Source organism: Myotis myotis, unplaced genomic scaffold (genome assembly GCF_014108235.1).
Source record: "Myotis myotis isolate mMyoMyo1 unplaced genomic scaffold, mMyoMyo1.p scaffold_m19_p_6, whole genome shotgun sequence".
NCBI classification, from domain to species: Eukaryota; Metazoa; Chordata; class Mammalia; order Chiroptera; family Vespertilionidae; genus Myotis; species Myotis myotis.
The window spans coordinates 59,493,389-59,511,978 of record NW_023416368.1 but is presented as its reverse complement, the minus strand read 5'-3'; the positions used below and the strand labels follow the sequence as shown (position 1 = coordinate 59,511,978).

General features: G+C 52.0%; 1 protein-coding gene across 1 annotated transcript; it reads left to right on the top strand.

Annotated features, from left to right (window-relative positions):
• The first annotated feature begins 1,029 nt into the window (after positions 1–1,029).
• On the top strand, positions 1,030–17,294 carry LOC118658460 (phospholipid-transporting ATPase IK-like). Its single transcript, XM_036314010.1, has 25 exons — positions 1,030–1,147; positions 1,577–1,668; positions 2,095–2,208; positions 3,307–3,408; positions 3,731–3,792; positions 4,366–4,438; positions 4,572–4,642; positions 5,110–5,192; positions 6,251–6,409; positions 6,728–6,816; positions 7,346–7,536; positions 7,622–8,013; positions 8,364–8,552; positions 8,630–8,760; positions 9,595–9,759; positions 9,885–9,996; positions 10,549–10,624; positions 10,849–10,933; positions 11,202–11,442; positions 11,528–11,751; positions 14,515–14,598; positions 15,136–15,369; positions 15,548–15,686; positions 15,887–16,014; positions 17,082–17,294. Exons 1-25 carry the CDS (start codon positions 1,030–1,032, stop codon positions 17,292–17,294), a joined length of 3,567 nt encoding a protein of 1,188 aa, XP_036169903.1.
• Positions 17,295–18,590: the final 1,296 nt, after the last annotated feature.

The following is an 18,590-nucleotide window of genomic DNA, read 5'->3' as shown; positions in this document are numbered from 1 at the left end:
CGCCCCGCAACACCCTTAGGCCCCGCCCCGTGCTTGCGCTGCGGCTTCAGGGCCCTTGACAGCCCCCAACGGCTATAACTGCCAGGGGCTTCCATTCAGCCGCCCCCCCCCCCCCCCCCGGACGGAGGACAGAGAGCATGAAGCTCAGGATGGGGGGCAGCCCGAGCAGAGGGGGAGCCCGGAAGAGGCGCCTGTTCAAGCTGGGCCCGCCTGAGCACCCCGAGCAGAAACCCGAGGGGTGAGGCGGCAGCTGGCCGGGCAGGGGCATGCGGGCAGGACTGGGGGAGCGGCTGGGGGCTGTGAGGTGCCCCGATTGAAGGAGGGACCAGGAAGGAGGCGGGGGGGGGGGGGGGCGGCGGTGTCAGGGCTCGGGGGAGTCTGTCGTCTGCCTCCCTCACGGCGATGCCGCCTCCAGAGCACACTCAGCCCCGGAGCAGCGGGTGCTGTAGCCACACTAAGGGCCACGACCTCTGACCCGGGCCACACAGTCGGTCAGCAAACAAGGCGGGAGCCCCTCGCCGGGGAGGCTTGGTGTCCATGTGGGAATCTTGAGGGTGGGGTGAGGGGGGGCAGGGGGGCCCAGTGAGGGGCAGTGGGGAGGCAGCGGGGCTCAGTGGCGGGCAGCGGGGGGCAGTGGCGGGCAGTGGGGGGCAGTGGGGAGCAGCGGGGGGCAGTGGCGGGCAGCCGGGGGCAGTGGGGAGCAGCGGGGGGCAGTGGCGGGCAGCGGGGGGCAGTGGGGAGCAGCTGGGAGCAGCGGGGAGCAGCGGGGGGCAGTGGCGGGCAGCGGGGGGCAGTGGGGAGCAGTGGGGAGCAGCTGGGAGCAGCGGGGGGCAGTGGGGAGCAGTGGGGAGCAGCTGGGAGCAGCGGGGGGCAGTGGGGGGCAGTGGCGGTGGAGGGGGCAGCGGCAGCTGGGGTTACAGTCCTTCATCCTGGGGGCACCCAGGGAAGGACCCAGAGCCAGAGGCTGAGCCTTCAGAGCCCGAGGAGGGGAGCCGTGAGGCGGGAGGTGACAGTCGGGAGGCAGAACTAATGGTCGGGTCTGGCAAAGGCTGGCCCCCGGCTGACCCGGGCCCTCCCCACAGCTCGGCCAGCTTCTGCAGCCTGGCCCCCGGCGAGGCCCAGGGGGAGGAGGAGGAGGAGAAAGCAGGTGCGTGCTCGGGGCCGCTGGGGGGTCCCGGGAGGAAGCCAGGAGCCATGCAGAGGTTCTCTGACGGGGAGACCCCACACCCATCCGGCAGACCCGCCGTGGGGTTCTCGTTGGGTCCCAGCAGTTCCAGCCCCCGGGACTGAGTGCTGGACTCTGGATTTGGGGGCTGCAGACCGGAAGGGGCCGGGCTGCCCGGGCCGGGCGAGCCGCTGGGCTCTGACCCCGCCGGCAGAAGGGCGGGCCTGTGTCCACACTTGGTGACTGGCCCTGGCCCTGGCCCAGGCTGGTGGTGGCCGACCAGCTCCCACACCCTGGCCAAGAGCCAGGCGACCCCGTGTCTAGGTTCCCCAGGTGCCACGAACCCTCCTCGGGGGGATCATTAGGCGGGTTTACACCCCTTGCAAACCCCTTCCCCCCCAATGGCTTCAGTGTTCACCTGGGAAGTGAAGGCCAACGACAGGACCTACAACAACCAGTTCAAGGAGAAGGCCTTCCTGTGTTGGCAGAGGAGGAAGTACAAGGTGGGCGGCCTCTCCTACCTCCCCCCACACTTTCCCCCTACCCCCGCCCCCAGTTTTAATCATGATCAAGTCACCAGTTTGGTGCTAGAATGTCCTGTGTTTCCTTGCCAGCCCCCCACCCCAGTCCCATTAAAATCAGTTAATATTAAACCTTCAAAGTACATCAGGCTCTACCTAAAATCTTTTGATGTGTGTGACTCACTTTGAGAAATACGGGGCCACAGCCCTCTTCGGTGAGTCTTTGCATTCAGTAGAGGCTCAGTTAATGCTGGCTCAAGGCCTGGCCCTCAGCGAGCACTCAGTACATCTGGCTTGAGACTTTGTCTGCACTGGGTGCTCAGTTACTGCTGATAGTAGCTAAAGGGTGGGTGAGGCCAAGGTGGAGTCCTGGCCTGGGCAGTGCCCCCATGCTGGCTCTCATTCTAGAGCAACATCATTCGCACAGCCAAGTACAACTTCTTCTCCTTCTTGCCCTTGAACCTGTACGAGCAGTTCCACCGAATATCCAACTCCTACTTCCTTTTTGTCATCATTCTCCAGGTAGGGCAGGGTGGGGGTGGCCCCAGGGGTCAGCCTCTGTGCACACACCATTCCTTCCACCTGCTGGAATCTCCTCCTCCAGGAAGCCCTACCTGACCACCTTTGACACATGGCTGTGTAGACACTTGGTGGGGGTGGGAGGATGTATGTCTGTCTGTGAGGTTGGTTGTTTGGTTGGATGGGGAGGCAGGGGTGGGGCAGTGTCTGGCTCCTCTTCACACACTGGGAAATGGCTGAGTCCCCCTGCCTAGCCCAGGGCCTGGCACACGGGAGGTGCTCAATACACATTCAGCGATGAAGGTGCGTGAGTGGCTCCTTCAGATCCAAGGAGGGTGCAGCCTCTCCCCAGGATAGACAGCCTTGGCCACATAACCCCCTTGGCCCCATCCACCCAGCTGACTCCAAAGGGTGAGGAGCAAAGGGTTGAGAGCATATTCTAGGGACCTGCTGGGCTACTTCCCAGCACCTGGTTGACCCTGCCAGAAGGGCAGGTGTCGGCCTGTCTCAGTTGGGTGGCAGTTTTCAGAGCACCCTGACCTCCCCCCCGCCTCACCCTCAAGAGTTCATTCTGGTCTGACCCTCTCCTTTTCTTCATCGATCCCATGAACATACTGTGTGCAGGTCCAATGCTGGAAACGGAGGACCCAGCAGTTGCCCTGACACCCACTCTCATTAAACCACATGGCAGGGCCCAGTGATGGAAAGGGGACCCACTCTCCCACCCAGGCTTGTCTGTGATTCACTTGGAACTCAGGCCCGAAGGGTGACTTGGAAAAGCAGAACTATAGGGAGAGAAATAGTAAAGCCAAGGCTCTGAGGAGGGAACATGCTTGGGGTACCTGAAAGATGTGACATGGGAGCTGGGCATGAAAGGGAGATGAGTTTGCTGGGGGGGGGTGGGGGGGAGTTCTGGGCAGGGGGTGGAAATAGGCCATTGTCTCAAGGTTTGTGGGGGGAGGTAGCTGGCCCTGAGCCCAGGTGGTGGTGGCAGGTGGGACGCAGGATGCCAGGTTGAGGGTCTGGATGGGAGGGCAGGGGGAGGCAGTTGTGGGGAGTGTCAGGAGTGGTGGTTTGGTGTGAACCACCCCTGTCTGTCAGGGTGTCTTTCCTGAAATCTCCACGATGCCCTGGTTCACCCTCTTTGCCCCACTCGTCTGCCTCCTCTTCATCCGGGCCATCCGAGACCTGGTGGACGACATCGTAAGTAAAGTCACGGAACTGCTGGGGAGGGCACTGGGGGCAGGATGGGGTCTTTGTCTTGCTTCCACAAGGGACAGGTGCACGCACAACATGGCCCTTTGGCCCTTGCTGCCAATAGCTATTGTCCCAGCAGTTCCCACTTCCCCCACCACGGTCCCTGGACAGATGTGGCTGGTGCGGATTCACTATAGGGGCCATGTGTATGAGCTGGAACTGCTCTGCAACTAGGCCCTTCACCAGGGTGGTGTGGGGGCAGGATGGGTGGGGGCAAGGCACAAGGCTGGGACAGGGCCACCCCTCTAACCCATCCCTATTGACTCAGGGGCGACATAAGAGTGACAGCACCGTCAACAACAGGCCCTGCGAGATGCTGGTGGGGGAGAGGTGAGGCCTCTAGTGATGTGTTGGGGAGTTCATCCTGAGGAAGGAAACTCCAGCACAACTGTGTGTGTGTGTGTGTGTGTGTGTGTGTGTGTGTGTGTGTGTGTGTACATATCAGGGAGGAGTGCCCAGCAGAGTGCCCAGAACCCTCCATGCCCCCCAGACATCTTGATTGAGTCTGATGTGTGACAGGGGCCCAGCCATTATTTAGTAGATGCCTGCTGTCTACCAGGCCTGGGATGTGCCTTGTGATGAGGACAGAGGCTGAGGACCTGATTGTTAACCCTTGCAGGCCTGAAAGTTCAGCGGAAAAGGGAGGCAGAGAAATTCTGAAGAGACTTGGACACAAACTGGGGGAAGGGGCAAGGTTAGGGAAGGTTGGACTTCTTGTGTGGGCTAAGAACCCCCTACCCCAAAAACCTGTAGGTGGGCACACAGGGAAGCAAAGCACCATGAAGTCATCTATAGCCCCAACCTCCTGAGGTTCTTTCTGCTTCAGGATGGCAAGAGGGCCAAGGGTTTCAAAGATGGGTCAGTTTGGGGCCCTCTCTTACACCTGCCACCCCCCCCCCATAGGTTTCTGTGTAAAAAGTGGAAGGACCTGCATGTGGGGGACCTGGTCCGTCTGCATGACACAAACATTGTCCCGGTGAGCTGTCAGCCAGCCCAGAACTTCCCACTTCTAGTGTCGGGGTGGGAGGGCCTGCCTTCCCGCTTGTCTTTCTCCTCTCCACTCCTGCAATGCTATTTCCTTGCTCCCACCCCTACCTTCCCCACCCCAGGCCGATATGGTCTTGCTGTCCAGCACGGAGCCCAGCAGCTTGTGTTATGTGGAAACAGCTGACATCGACGGGTGAGATGTGGGTTATCAGTAGGGGTTTGGGGACCTAGGAGCCAGCAAGGTCTTCCTCATTCCCCAACAGCTACAAAATGTGGATCCCCAAGCCCACTGGGATATTTAGGCCATTCATTCTGGGAGCATTTTTGGGGCACTTGCAAGCTGGCAGGGGGCAATAACATTAAATCAGGTGAAGGGACCCATCTTTGCACCAACATTTCTAGAAGCCCTACTGTGCTCCAGGTACACCTTCCCAAAAGAAGGCCTGGGGTCTGGCTTCAGCCATTTTGAAAATGCCCTGTGTGATTTTGGGCAAAGCTTGCTTTCTGTGGGTCTCAGACTCCTCATGGGCAGCTGGCATGCATAGTAGGGGCTCAGTGAAAATGTCTGAGCGACTTTTGAAAGGGGCTGGAGAGGTCTTGCCTGGGTACTGAGTGAGGTATCTGTTCCTACCTCTTACCCCCTCCCCTTCTCATCATCAGGGAGACCAACTTGAAGTATAGGCAGGCCCTGTTAGTCACGCATCATGAGCTGACCACTATAAAGAGTATGGCTTCCTTCCAAGGTAAGAGGTAGTAGTTCGTTCACCATCCACCCATCTGGGCCTTTGTCTGCCCCTCTGTACAGTGGGCATGAAATGTCCCCGTATCACTGGGTTTGGGGGAATGGCAATAGTGTTTGCTGGAGGGAGGTGAAATAGCTTTTAACAGACCAGCTTATCCAGGCCTGTGAATCCATGTAACAGTTGGGGTGTTTTCTGTTATTGTTACAAAACATGCAACACTCTTTTATCAGGCATTTTTATTTTTAAAACATTGATCACATCTAATGTTTTTGGTTGTTTAATCAAAAAGGCAGCATGTTGTGTGTACAGAGATAGGGAACTGACTCACCCATTGCAGTATATTTTTATTTCCCACCTGGAAAGTGAGGCATTTCACACCTGTGGGTTACAAGTACTGTTTGCCCAAGGCCCAGCAAGGGGACCCCTTTTTTTTTCCTGTCTTGTTGCAAAAACCAGTTACTTTAATTGGTGCTGGAGCAGAATCTTTTCTCTTGAACCACAACCCTTTTGTTCCTGATATTCAAGCACTGGCTGCATTTGTTTTCATGATATCTGAGGAAAAGCCTAGCTTACATGGAGAGCTAGGCACTGTCTGCCAGATGCTGCTCTGGTTCCCAAAGTCCCCAGGATGATGGAGATGAGGCTGGAACTCACAGGTATTCGAGACACCACTGGCAGGAGTACGTGTCTAGTGTCCTCTCAGGATTGTAACCAGGAGGAAGGGGGATTAACGGAGGTGGGCGGTGGGGGGGCTGGGGGGGAGAGACCTGAAGGATCAGAAGAAAGCGTTTTCTTGAGGAGGTGCAAGTCCTGGCACAGGGAACAGCATGCACAAAGGCCCTGAGGCTTAATAGAACCAGCTTTGGAGCATCCAGAAGAGGAGGCTGCATGGCAGGAGGATTGAGGTACCAATGGGACAAGTTTTGGGCATTGTGAGGGTGGCTGGAGCCAGAAAGTGATGGGGAGTGTTCCCCACATCCTGCTCTACCCTGCATTGGAGAAGCATGGCCCTACCCCAGGCATGCCTCTCAGCTCCTTGATTGCTCTGTTACTCACAGGCAAGGTGGTGTGTGAGGAACCCAACAGTCGGATGCACTACTTTACCGGGCACCTGGAGTGGGAGGGCAAGAAATACTCCCTGGACAGTGGCAACATCCTGTTACGTGGCTGCAAGATTCGAAACACAGACACCTGCTATGGAATGGTCATCTATGCTGGTATGACCACTCTAAAGCCTCTGCAGCATGAGCTGCCCTGGTGGGGGTGGGTGAGAACCCTCAAGTTGTTGTCAAGAACTCACAAGGCCAGGGCTTGCCTGCTGAGTGTCTGCTGCCACAAGATGTGGGGCTCTTGGCACAGCTTCTATGGAGCTTTGGGTTCTAAAACTGTGGAAATAAGTATATTGAGCCATCCCCCTTGGATGGGTGGCTAGTCAGGTAGGTGGATGGATGGGTAGAGGGGTGGGGTGACAGAGGGATGAAGGATGAGGTGGATGGACAGGCAGGTGGACAGGTGGATGGATGCAAACCATGCAGGTTTTGACACAAAGATCATGAGGAACTGTGGCAAGATCCATCTGAAGAGGACCAAGATAGACCGTCTGATGAACAAGCTGGTAATCATGGTGAGCTTCACAGAGCCCCTGCCCTGGGGTGGGGGTTGAGGGACATGAAAGAGGGAAGGGAAGGAGCCCTTCCCATAGACAAAGGCTGTCATTTTTCAGGCCTCAGTTTCCTTCCTCTGCATAATGTGTGCAGCCTGATCCTACAAACAGAGGTCTGTGGGCCAGAAAATATTCTTGTAATCAAAATCTTTAAATAATTTCTCAATTCTGAAATTTTTTCAAACCTACAGGAGACAATAAAATGTTCACCTACCCTCCGTGGACATTTATTTAACAATTCTTAACTTTTTGCCTAATCAACTGTCTTTTTAAATAAGTCACTGTAATAATTTGTATAATAGCAGCCATAGAACTCAGCAAAACCCCTGCAAGTTCCCTCCCCCTAGGACTGCCAGCCACCTCTTCTCAGCCCTCCTCCCCCATCCTGATGGGTGGGGGTGCTTCCCCTCCCCTGTTTCTTTTACACTGTGGTGTGTCTGTGCTGCCTTGGGTTCTCCCCCAGGCTCTACTGTCTCCCTTTGCTGAGCAGATCTGCATAGTCGTGGTGCTGATCTCTGTGGCCTTGACCTTGGGCTTCTGGAGCAAGGTGACGGAATTCAAGACCAGGCACTATTATGTGCCTATGATACACGTGCATAGTCTGACCACCGAGTCTATCTTCATACTCTTGAGCTTCGTCATTCTGCTCAGTGTCATGATGCCGATGGCCATGTTCATCACGTGAGTCCCGGGCACTACTCAGCTAGAGGGAAGTGGAAGCTCAGGTAGGCAACGGGACAGGGTGTGACCTGGCATGTGTTTGCAGAGCTGAATTCATCTACCTGGGGAACAGTATCTTCATTGACTGGGATGTGGAGATGTACTATGCTCCCCAGGACTTGCCTGCCAAAGCCCGTAGCACCAGTCTCAATGTCCAGCTGGGCCAGGTGGGCTACATCTTCTCGGACAAGACTGGCACGCTCACACAGAACATCATGACCTTCAAGAAGTGCTGCATCAACGGCATTGTCTACAGCCCAGACCAGGAGAATATATATAAGGAGAACCCCTTCCTCTGGAACGTATTTGCTGATCAGAAGCTGCTCTTCAGAAACTCAAAGCTCCTGAGTATTGTGCGCACCAACAAGGACAAGGTGGTGCGGGAGTTCTGGCGTCTCCTGGCCATCTGCCACACAGTGATGGTGGAGGAGAAAGACAGTGAGTGCTTTGCTGGCTACATGGGCCCTGGAGCTTCTGAGGTGGTGGTCTGGCCTTCGAGATTGTCCATCCCAACCCCCAGGGCTCCTGTTACCCACCTTAGAGGGTGCTCAGGCATGAGGCTGGAGATCTGTTACTGAGCTGGGAAGGGGAGGTCCCAAGATGGGGGCCCAAGTGCCCACTTTCTTTTACTTGGCTTAGAGGTTGTACTGGCCCAGGAGACCATTGTCTTATATCTGGTGAGCACCAACTGTGTCCATTGGAGATGGGTGGTAGGTTCCCAAAAAGACAGCACGTCCTCAGCAAATGTTCCCCTCCCACATCCCATCCCATGGCCCCTCCCCTGCCAGACCAGCTACTCTACCAGGCAGCATCCCCTGATGAGGAGGCACTGGTCACAGCAGCCCGGAATTTCGGCTATGTGTTCCTGGCACGCACACAGGACAGCATCACGGTGATGGAGCTGGGGGAGCAGCGGGTATACCAGGTCCTGGCCTTGATGGACTTCAATAGCATCCGAAAGCGGATGTCCATTCTGGGTGAGCGCCCTCAGCCCAGGGTTGGAGATTGGCAGGAAGGGGAGCACTTATGGGTAGCCAGGCCTCTCCTTCCACAGTCCGAAACCCCGAGGGCTCCATCTACCTCTACACCAAAGGCGCAGACACTGTCCTTTTCGAACGCCTGCATAAGAAAGACATGTATAGGAAAGAGCAGATCGTGAAAGCAGCTACAGAAGAGGCCTTAACTGTGAGTCCTGTGAGAAGGGAGGGAGGCTGGGTAGAGGGGGTAAAGAGAAGGGAAGGTGTGCAGAGAAATGGCCTCAGGTACACAGAGTAGTCATATGCAGTTGGCCAGGCTATGCCCTTAACCCTTCACAGAGGGAGCATTTTTTCTAAGTGACACAAGTGACCCTCTCTGGTTAGGCTTTGGCCTGGATGCTCCCAGCCCCCTCAAACCTTTTCTAGTCAGGTGTGGGTTCTGAGACACACTCTGCCCCAAATCTTTTGTCTCCATGAGTGAACCCCAAATGTCTCAGCTAAGCTTTCGAAGCTGTGTCCTGCTGCCCTTTCTAGACTAACCTCCCTTGCCCACAGGGCATTCTCCAGGACCCCAATTTTCCCCATGCTCATGCGATGCCCCAGGAATTTTGCACACACTGTTCCCTCTGCTTGGATGCCTTCCTCCACTCTGTCACTCAGGATCTTTTGGTCCTCAGGGCTCTGCCACCTCCAGAGAGACTTTCCTGCCTGACCCTAACATGGGGCTGACATGTTATGCCAGGTTACTGCTCTATGGCCCAGCTCTGACCCTTTGAGATTGCCCAAGGGCTTTGCTGAATCCTCAGCCTCACCCAGCACAGGGATCAGGGTTTGTGCAAAGAGTGTTCTTGGCGTCTCATTCAGGACTTCTCAGAGTGCCCAGCTCTGTCAGGAGCAGGAGTCCAGGGCAGGTAACTAGTTTCTAAGAACTGGGGAAGTGCAATCAAGGTTCAGGGAGCCTAAGCACAGGGAGAAGGGGCTGAAAGAAGCAGAGGGAGGCAGAGATGACAGGGTGGCACCTGCCTGCCCGCCCGGCCTCCAGTCCTTTGCTGAGGAGACCCTGCGCACACTGTGCCTGGCCTACAAAAAGGTAGAAGAGGAGCAGTACAAAGAGTGGAGCCAGCGGCACCAGGAAGCCAAGATCCTTCTTGAGAACCGAGCCCAAGCCCTGCACCAGGTGTATGAAGATATAGAGCAGGACCTCCAGGTGAGCATGGCACAAGAAGTGAGGGGGCTCCAGCACCCTGGCTATGGGACCGTGGATCTCCCACTTGTGCTGGGGTTAACTGGGTCCCTGCTCAGTCAGTCTATTCCTGCTCACTCCCCATCCAGCTGCTGGGAATCACAGCCATTGAAGACAGGCTTCAGGATGGTGTTCTTGAAACTATCCAGTGTCTCAAGAAAGGGAACATCAAAATATGGGTACTCACAGGGGACAAGCAAGGTAGGTCCTAGGGTGGCCATTGATGTGGGAGAAAGGACTTATAGATGCCCCAAGCACTATACCATCAACCTATCCCACTGGTCTGGGTTCAGTCCTGCCCCCCACTTTGTCCTGGGGAAGGGAAGATGGGATGATTAAAACTGCTGGCACCTCCCTCAGGTGGTTGCCAGTAGGTTCTGAATTAGTGCTTCTGTGGGTGGGAGGCACATACACACAAAATATTTAAAATGACGTTTTACAGCGGTGTTGTTATAAAGACAAATGTCAAGGCTGGAAAACATAAGTTTTATTCAGATTTTAAAATAAATTCTTTTGGTGGGTTCCTAAAAGTGCCCATGGGCCCTAGCCTGATAAGTCTAATGATCCCTTGGCTCCTGCCCCAGATAGCTAGAGTGCAGGCCCCTTTGCTCAGAGCTGCAGGCCAAAATCTCAGGGCAAGCTCTCATTGGCCAGCCTGGGTTGTACCCTCCTCTGAACCAGTTGCCATAGCCAGAAGTGGGCTGAGTGCCTGGGCATGGCCCCAGGCAGAGGCTGAGCTGGGCTGGTTTGCAGAGACCGCGGTGAACATTGGCTATGCTTGCCAGCTGCTGTCTGAGGACATGCACATTCTGGATGAGGAGCAGATAATGTAAGGAGTTGGGGGTGGGGGCAGGTGAATTGGTTGGGGGCAAGGTCAGGGTGGGGGATAGTGAACACCCATGGACACCTAGGTGTGGCCCTGGGGATCAGCAGAGTGTCCTCAGCCTCCACCAGGCTGGACTCCCAGAAGGGGAAACTGAGGCACAGCTGGAGGTGGAGGATGGAAGGAAGCTTGTTTCTGGGCATGGCTGAGCCCCAACTGGGTCCCTGCAGTGCAATCCTGGAAGCCTACCAGGAGACCAAGAACAACCTGCCTCAGGTCGAGATGGCTGCCATGATCGTTAGTGGAGAATTTCTGGTCAGTGTCAACTCAGGCTTGACTGGGGTCCCTAACATGGGGGAGGGAACTGGGAGGACGGGGTGGGGGTAGACTGTTGGAAAAGCCAAAATGAAAGCCACGCTAGGAGATGGTTTTCAGATGAACTGGAGCCCATGTGGTCAAGTCCACACTGGGGTTTGGGGCAGAAGGCCAGGAGGGAGCAGAGGCCAGTTGGGGACATTCATTAAGGGGAGAGGTGAAGGCAGAGTGATGTGCCCCCTCGCCCCCACCCTCCCTTGCTAACCAGGACCAGCTGATGAAGAGTGTAGCAGGGCCAGTGAAGCAGAATAAGGACTCCAACACCCCCCAGAGTCTGGAGGTGTGGCGGGAACGGACCTTCGTGGAACTGGCCTGTAGGTGCAAAGCAGTCATCTGCTGCCGGGTAACACCCAAGCAGAAGGCTTTGATTGTGGCACTGGTCAAGAAATACAAGAAGGTAATAACCCTGGCCATCGGGGATGGTGCCAATGATGTCAACATGATCAAGAGTGAGTGGTGGGCACCGGTTCTGGGGGGAAGGCATGTGGTGGGCTGGGGGTGGCCCGGGCCAACATGCTGCATATGTCCCTGCAGCTGCGGACATCGGTGTAGGGCTGGCGGGCCAGGAGGGCATGCAGGCGGTGCAGAACAGTGACTACATGCTGGCCCAGTTCCGCTTCCTGAGGCGACTGCTGCTGGTGCACGGGCGCTGGTCCTACATGCGAGTGTGCAAGTTCCTACGCTACTTCATTTACAAGACGCTGGCCATCATGATGGTTCAGATCTGGTTCACTTTCTACAGTGGCTTCACTGCTCAGGTGCACTGCAAGCAACAGCCCTTTGGGGATTCTCTGTGTTGGGGTTCTGGGGTTTTGTGCCCTTCCCATAGCCTGCAGAAGGGTGGTGGGCACTACCTACTCCACTCTAGGATCCTCATGGAGCAGGGCTTGCCTGAGGTCACAGGGCCAATCAATAATTTCTATGGCACTCATAGAGGTATAGAGTATAATAGATAAAGGGAGGGGATGGTTTCTGCCCAGTTAGCTTTGAGCCTGACATTTTCAGGGATATTTGACAGATTTGAGCTCTGAAGGCAGGGCAGGACAGCACATGCTCCAAAAGGTAAATCTTTCTAGGGGAAAGAGGGAAAGCTTGAACCCCAGAGAAGATAAGACTATGGGGTCTGGGTCTAACTTTAAGACACTCTTGACAGTGTTGTGGTGAAGAATAAGTGTGCCTCCTAGAGCCTGAGAAGAGTCCTAGGAAGATGATTTCCCATGAGTATCAGGAAATTGTTTGAAAATAGATGGCTGTGATAGCGAATAAGCTGCTGTCATTGCTATCCAGGCATTTGAGAGAGAGCTTTACCAGAGGGCACCCTTGAATAAGTACAATTGTTTGTTTCACTTTTTTGTTTCCAAATATTTTATTCATTTAGATGCTGCTGTGCATGGAATTTGTTAATTCCCTTTTGAGATAGCTTATTGCTGGTGTGTAGAAACAGATGGGGTTTTTTGCTAAATTCTTTTTATTGACTCTAGGAGATTTCTAGAGGATCCCTGGGGATTTCCTGCATGTCATCTGCAAATATAGTGTTTTCCCTTTCTTCCCCTCCAAGTTGGATGCATTTTATTTCCTTTTCTTACCTAATTTCTCTGGCTGGAACTCCCAGTGAGATGGTGAGGGTTGGCATCTTTGTTTTTTTCCTAGTCTTACTGAGGACATCATTCTGTCTTTCAATACTTATTAACTGGAATGCTTCTGTAGGAAGAACCAACCATTCCTTCTCCCTCACTTATTTATGAAATTACTTATTTTTATCAGTTTGGACTCCTGGGTATTTTTTATTGTGTATTTCATTGCTCCGATTGTCCCCGGCCTGTTTTATTCCCTGAGCATAACTTCATTTTTGGCGCTACAAGAGGTTCCAGGCTAATAAGGAAACCTGGTTCTTTTCATCAGAGAAGGGTAGTATTAGACACTAAGAGCTAAGTGCTCAGTGTGTGCTTAGGGCCACTGGGTGCTATTACCCTCTCAATAGACAAATTTAGGAAATGTACACATATTAGCTCATGGATAGAAGCATCTCTATGTCTATTTTTTATTTATATGTCTACCCATCTAGCTTGTGTATATTAAAAATTATGTGAGTTCACACTGATAGTTCTGATTCCAATTCTACAAGACAAGGCTCAGCTTAGCCTTTTCCAGGTACTCATTTATGACACTTCTCCAGCAGTGAGAAACTTGATTCATATAAAATTCTTGATCATTATATTTTTGCTTGCAGAATGCGCATAAAATGGTTTTTGAGTTCTGGGTCAATGTGGCTTAGTTGGTTGGGTGTTGTTCCATGCACCGAAAGGTTGCTGTTTCAATTCCTGTGTCAGGGAATATGCTCAAATTTTGGGCTTGATTCCTGGTGGGTGTTATGCAGGGGACAGCCAATCAATATTTTGTTCTCACATTACTGTTTCTCTGCCTAACTCTCTCTCTCAAAATCAATAAAATATTTTTTAAAAAATTCTGTCAATGTAAGAAACATTCAAATCTGTAGAGAATTTTTTGTGAGTTTATTTGAACCAAACTGAAGACAATTGCTAGGAAGCAAAATTTCAGCAGATTAAGAAAATGCTCCAGAGAATGGCAGTTTTGCACCTCATTTTATATATAACAATCAAAAGAGCAGATCCAAGTGGGTTACATGAAATTTATTAGTGATAAATTGGGAGGTGCATGAAAGAAAGCAAAGCAGGGAAACCTCTGGAATTGAATGAAAAGTAAAATGATAGACACATCTTTTACATAGGTGGGTACAGGATAGTTAACAGTCAACAATTATAACAATGGGGGGATTTGTGGTCTCCACAAAGTGGAAAATTACTGTGACATTCCAAAGACATGCTATACATGCAAAAAGACTATAGGTTCAGTTAAGGTAAAGATTGACCTTTGTCAGGGAAGATGTAGGTCTAGGACATGACTACCCACCATAAACTGCTTTTAGTTTTAAAAGTTTTCATTTTAGACCATTCTTTGTGGTTATGTTAGATCTCTGAGTTTGCAAGACTGCCACATAGGCAATCTCTAAGCTTGTCAGGTTAGCATGTGGCCCCTATTTGTCCACATTTTTAAAAATGGTTTTTGGAACAGAACCCCTCTCTCCTCCATAGACTTTAACTGGACTGGATACAGGCATTAGAAAGAGAATTGGTTGAGCTCATTGTCTGCTGGGGTCTCTTCCAACTCCTTTTTACCCATCAGTGTCTCCCTAAATCTAAAATGACCAAAAACCACACTTTTTAGCCATATTTCTTCCTATAGCTCTTTACTTGCAGTTCTCATATTAAACACACAATGATTCTATTTTAAAATAATTAGCTTCTGCTTGTTCTCTCTTTTATTTTCCAAACTTAATCATCCGTTGATTATAATGCAACTTCCTAACACACTAGGAATCCTTCCCAGGTGCATAGCTAACTTGAGTGGGTCTCCTCAGGTAAAGAACATTTTGGTTTCTGGCCATTTGGCATCTGAAGGCTTATCACTAACCACATTTTCCCATCCCTTCCCACCCTTAGCCTCTTTATGAAAGCTGGTTCCTGGCGCTCTTCAACCTGCTGTACACCACCCTCCCGGTTCTGTACATCGGACTGTTTGAACAGGTGAGCAGGCCAAGGACTTGCTTCCTCCTTCCCTGAAGATGCTCCTGTCTCTGCCCCACCTTCTCCTCCAGGGGTGTTGGGCTAGGGTGGGGATGGGACTGGGAGAGTACTACTGTTCCCACCAGAGCCCAACCTGATAGTGGATGAAGCTCTCTTGCCCAGCTACCTCCCACAAGTCTCAATCTCACAGTGGGGAGGAGATTAGAAAAGATGGTTCTCCTCTTTAATAGGGGTCTAGCTACGTAATCCAGATTACGGAAGTCCAGTAGATCCTTTAGGATGACGGAAGTGCCTCATGCCTATGCTCTTCAGGCAGGAGCCACCAACCACAGAGGGCTAACAATTAGTACTTGAGGCTTCCTGGTGTGACCTGAGGAATGAGACATAGCATTTCATCTTTTTTAAGTTTTTAAACTGGTAAAACAGTAGCAAAATTCACCATCTCACCATTCTCACATGCATGGTTCAGGCATGCCAAGCATGCATGTTCCTGGGAAACCAACCTCCAGAATTCCTCCACCACCACCCCCACTCCAGGATGTGAGTGATGAGCAGAGTCTGGAGCTGCCTGAGCTGTACATTGCTGGCCAGAAGGATGAGCTCTTCAACTACTGGGTCTTCTTCCAAGCCATTGTCCATGGCACAGGAACCTCCCTGGTCAACTTCTTCATGACCCTGTGGATCAGCCATGACATTATTGGGCCCATCAGTGACTATCAGTCTTTTGCCACTGTCATGTCCCTGTCGGGCCTGCTATCAGTCACCATGGAGGTAGGCAGGGCTGCTGCCCTCCCCACTCCCAGGGGGACTTTGGACACCAACCATGGAAGTCTCATCACCTGATGACCCTCCTTGAGAGGCCTTAGCAGGTGCCACCCTTCAACCTCCTCCACATAGCCTTGCCTGGAATTCTGGCCCTCCTGGTTTAACCCTCCTTTTTCCCATTCAGGTCATCCTCATCATCAAGTACTGGACAATCCTGAGCGTGCTGGCCATTTTCTTCAGCCTCTGCTTCTACATAGTCGTAACTAGGGCCAGCCAGAGTGTCTGGCTCTTCACAATCTCCCCCATAACCTTCCCTTTTATGTGTGAGCCTTCCAGTAAGAGATGGGGGGGGGGGGGGCAGCCCTGGAGATGGGTGGGACCAGTGTTGTAAGAGAATTTGCACAAAGGCACCCTGGGGGTTAAGGGTGAGGAAGGAGGTGGGTGTCAGGAAGAGGGGGTTTGGAGCAGGCTCTAGGGAGTCTAAACCCTGAGGCAGGCCATGACCCTGCCCTGTCTCCTTCAGCTGTTGAACAAAACGTGCTATCTCACCCCTACGTCCTGCTGGTGGTCATGCTGAATGTGTCACTAAACACCCTGCCTGTACTGGCCTTCCGTGTCATTTACCAAGCCCTCAAGCAGCTACCTCTCAAGGTGAGGGTGGCTGGGGTCCCCACTGCACGTTGCTGGAAGCAGGGACTCCAAGGAGATGTAGAGCTGGAGTTAGGGGTTTGGAGATGCATACCCAGTGCCCTCTTGGGAGGCCAAGTAATGGGCTCTGGGACCCCAGAAAGGAAAACCGTACTTCCTGGAGTGGAGGTGGCCAATCTGGTTCCAGCACTGACTTCGTCAGACTTCCACCATGAATTATCTAGGACTTGGGGGTTGAGATAACAGAAATGACTTGGAAAAGGTTTAGGCAAAAGATTAAAAACACTCCCAAATGTGTCTGTTCATCAATAGATGAATGGATAAACACAGTGTGTTGTTCATCCACATAGTGAAATATTATTCAGTCTTTAAAAAGGAGGAAATTCTGACTCCTGCTACAATGTGGATGAACCTTGAGGATATTATGCTCAGTAACAAGCCAATCACAAAAGGACAATACTGCATGGTTTCATTCATAGGAGAAGGTCCCTAGATGAGTCAGATTCATAGAAACAGAAAGTAGATAGTGGGAGCAGGTGCTGGGAGGTTAGTGTTGAATGGGAACAGCTTGGATTTGGGAAGATGAAGTTCTGAAGATGGATGGGAGTTGATAGTTGCATAACAGTGTGACTAAATGTGCTTAATGCCATTGAGCTATACTCTTAAAAATGGTTAAAATGGGACATTTCATGTCTATTTTACCACAATGAAAAAATGTTGGGGGACTTAAACTGTCTCAGGTAACAAACCTAGAAGGACAAGCTGCTGGGCTGGGCTACAGAATTGACTGGAATAGTGTACCAAGATATGGCCACAGACCTGCCATGTTTTGTCACACAGGCTGGAGACATGGCTACCCCGTGGTTAATTTCTCCTGCATTTGACATACGAGCGCACTTAAGGCACTTGGCAGTTGATCCAGAATCAGGTCCCATTGAGGACTCTAGTTGGGTCAACTTAGGTATGGAAGAGCCTGGTCAATGTATGGTAGCCACTGGGAGCAGGTAACCCAAGAGCAGTCTGCACAGTGTGAGATCTTGATGACCCTTGCTTGCCCCTTTACTCTGCAGGAAGAGAAGGAGGAGGAGAAAGAAGAGGAGGTGGAAGAGGTCCCGACTGAGGAGACGGCTGGGGTGCCACGGGCCCGTCGCTCAAGCTATGCCTTTTCCCACCAAGAAGGCTATGCAGACCTCATCACACAGGGCACAATTATGCGCAGGTCACTAGTGTTCAACAAATACTCATCTGATGAGGATCATTCCACAAGCATAGATTTCATCTGATGAATTTTCCATGAGCATTAAGTCACCCTGGTACCAGTAGAAGATGTCATTACTGGGGGAGAATAGGTTCTAGCACTGGAGGGGGAAGGTGTCCTCTGAGGATATCATCTTTGTGATGAGCTCCTCCTTGATTGTGGAAGGGCAGTCTCTCTCTCTCTCTCTCTCTCTCTCTCTCTCTCTCTCTTTTCCTTTTTGGTATATGTAATAATGAAAAAATTAATTAGGCCATGAAGTCTATAAATTAATACTGTTATTAAAATGCTCTTTTGAACAACACATTTCTGGTGTCTGGTACAGTTTACCTAATGTCCATTTTCATGTAATTCTTACACAGTATAGATTCCATTAATGTCATCTAAATATTAAAAACATTTGACATTCCTCTAAGTCTTCACAACATCCCTGTGAGGTAGTATGTGGTATTGACCCCATTCTACAGATGGGGAGGTCTAGGTATGGAAAGGTTCTGTTTGGCGGCAAGAGACTTGCCATACTGTCAGAGCATAGCCAACATCACAGACAGGGTTGCACAGCATCACTGGTGTTCTGATACTCTAGTAAAACCACCCAAAGGATGCTAGAATCAGGCATACACTCCATTTGTCACCAGACTATGGTCTGATTTTCCATTCTGCACCATGTGGTTGAAATTGCAACAGCTGTAAACATGGCCACTTTCCTCAGACATTCTCCAAAGACCATCAGCAGGCCTGTGGCACTGAGTCAGGTGATCCGCCTCAGGTTCTGGCCAAAAGATATTTTCAAGTGTGAACTCTATCCGAAAAGAAAGAGTACCTATGTGTACTCCAGACTGCGATTCCAGAGAAAGAAATCCAAGGACAGATTTTGGGGATTATTGACCACTGTGGCTAAGTATTCAGAATACTGGAACAATGTCAGGGAAGGGCATATATACTGGAAGCCACTGGTTTCATATCCAGGGCAGGGGATAGAAAGAAGGCTCTCAAAGGGGCTGAAATCACCATATATGGGGAAATCCTCTACTGGCCGTGGGGGGTGTATTAGATGTGACCAACCACAGTGATTCCAAGAACACTGGCTAAAACCTGCTGGAACAGGAAGTCCAGAAAGCAAGCTCAGATGGCTATGTGGTCGCTCGAAGGGAAGCTGGTCAAGCAGCAGCAGCAGCAGCAGCAGCAGCTCATTGAGCTGACTAAGTAGGGCCAGTTAGGGACTCTGGACTGGACTGTTGGAGCCTGGTTGGCCCCATGGCTGGTTCCCTGCAGGGGGTCAGATAGGGGTCTGATGCCGAGGGTGCCTCAGTCTGGAAAACAG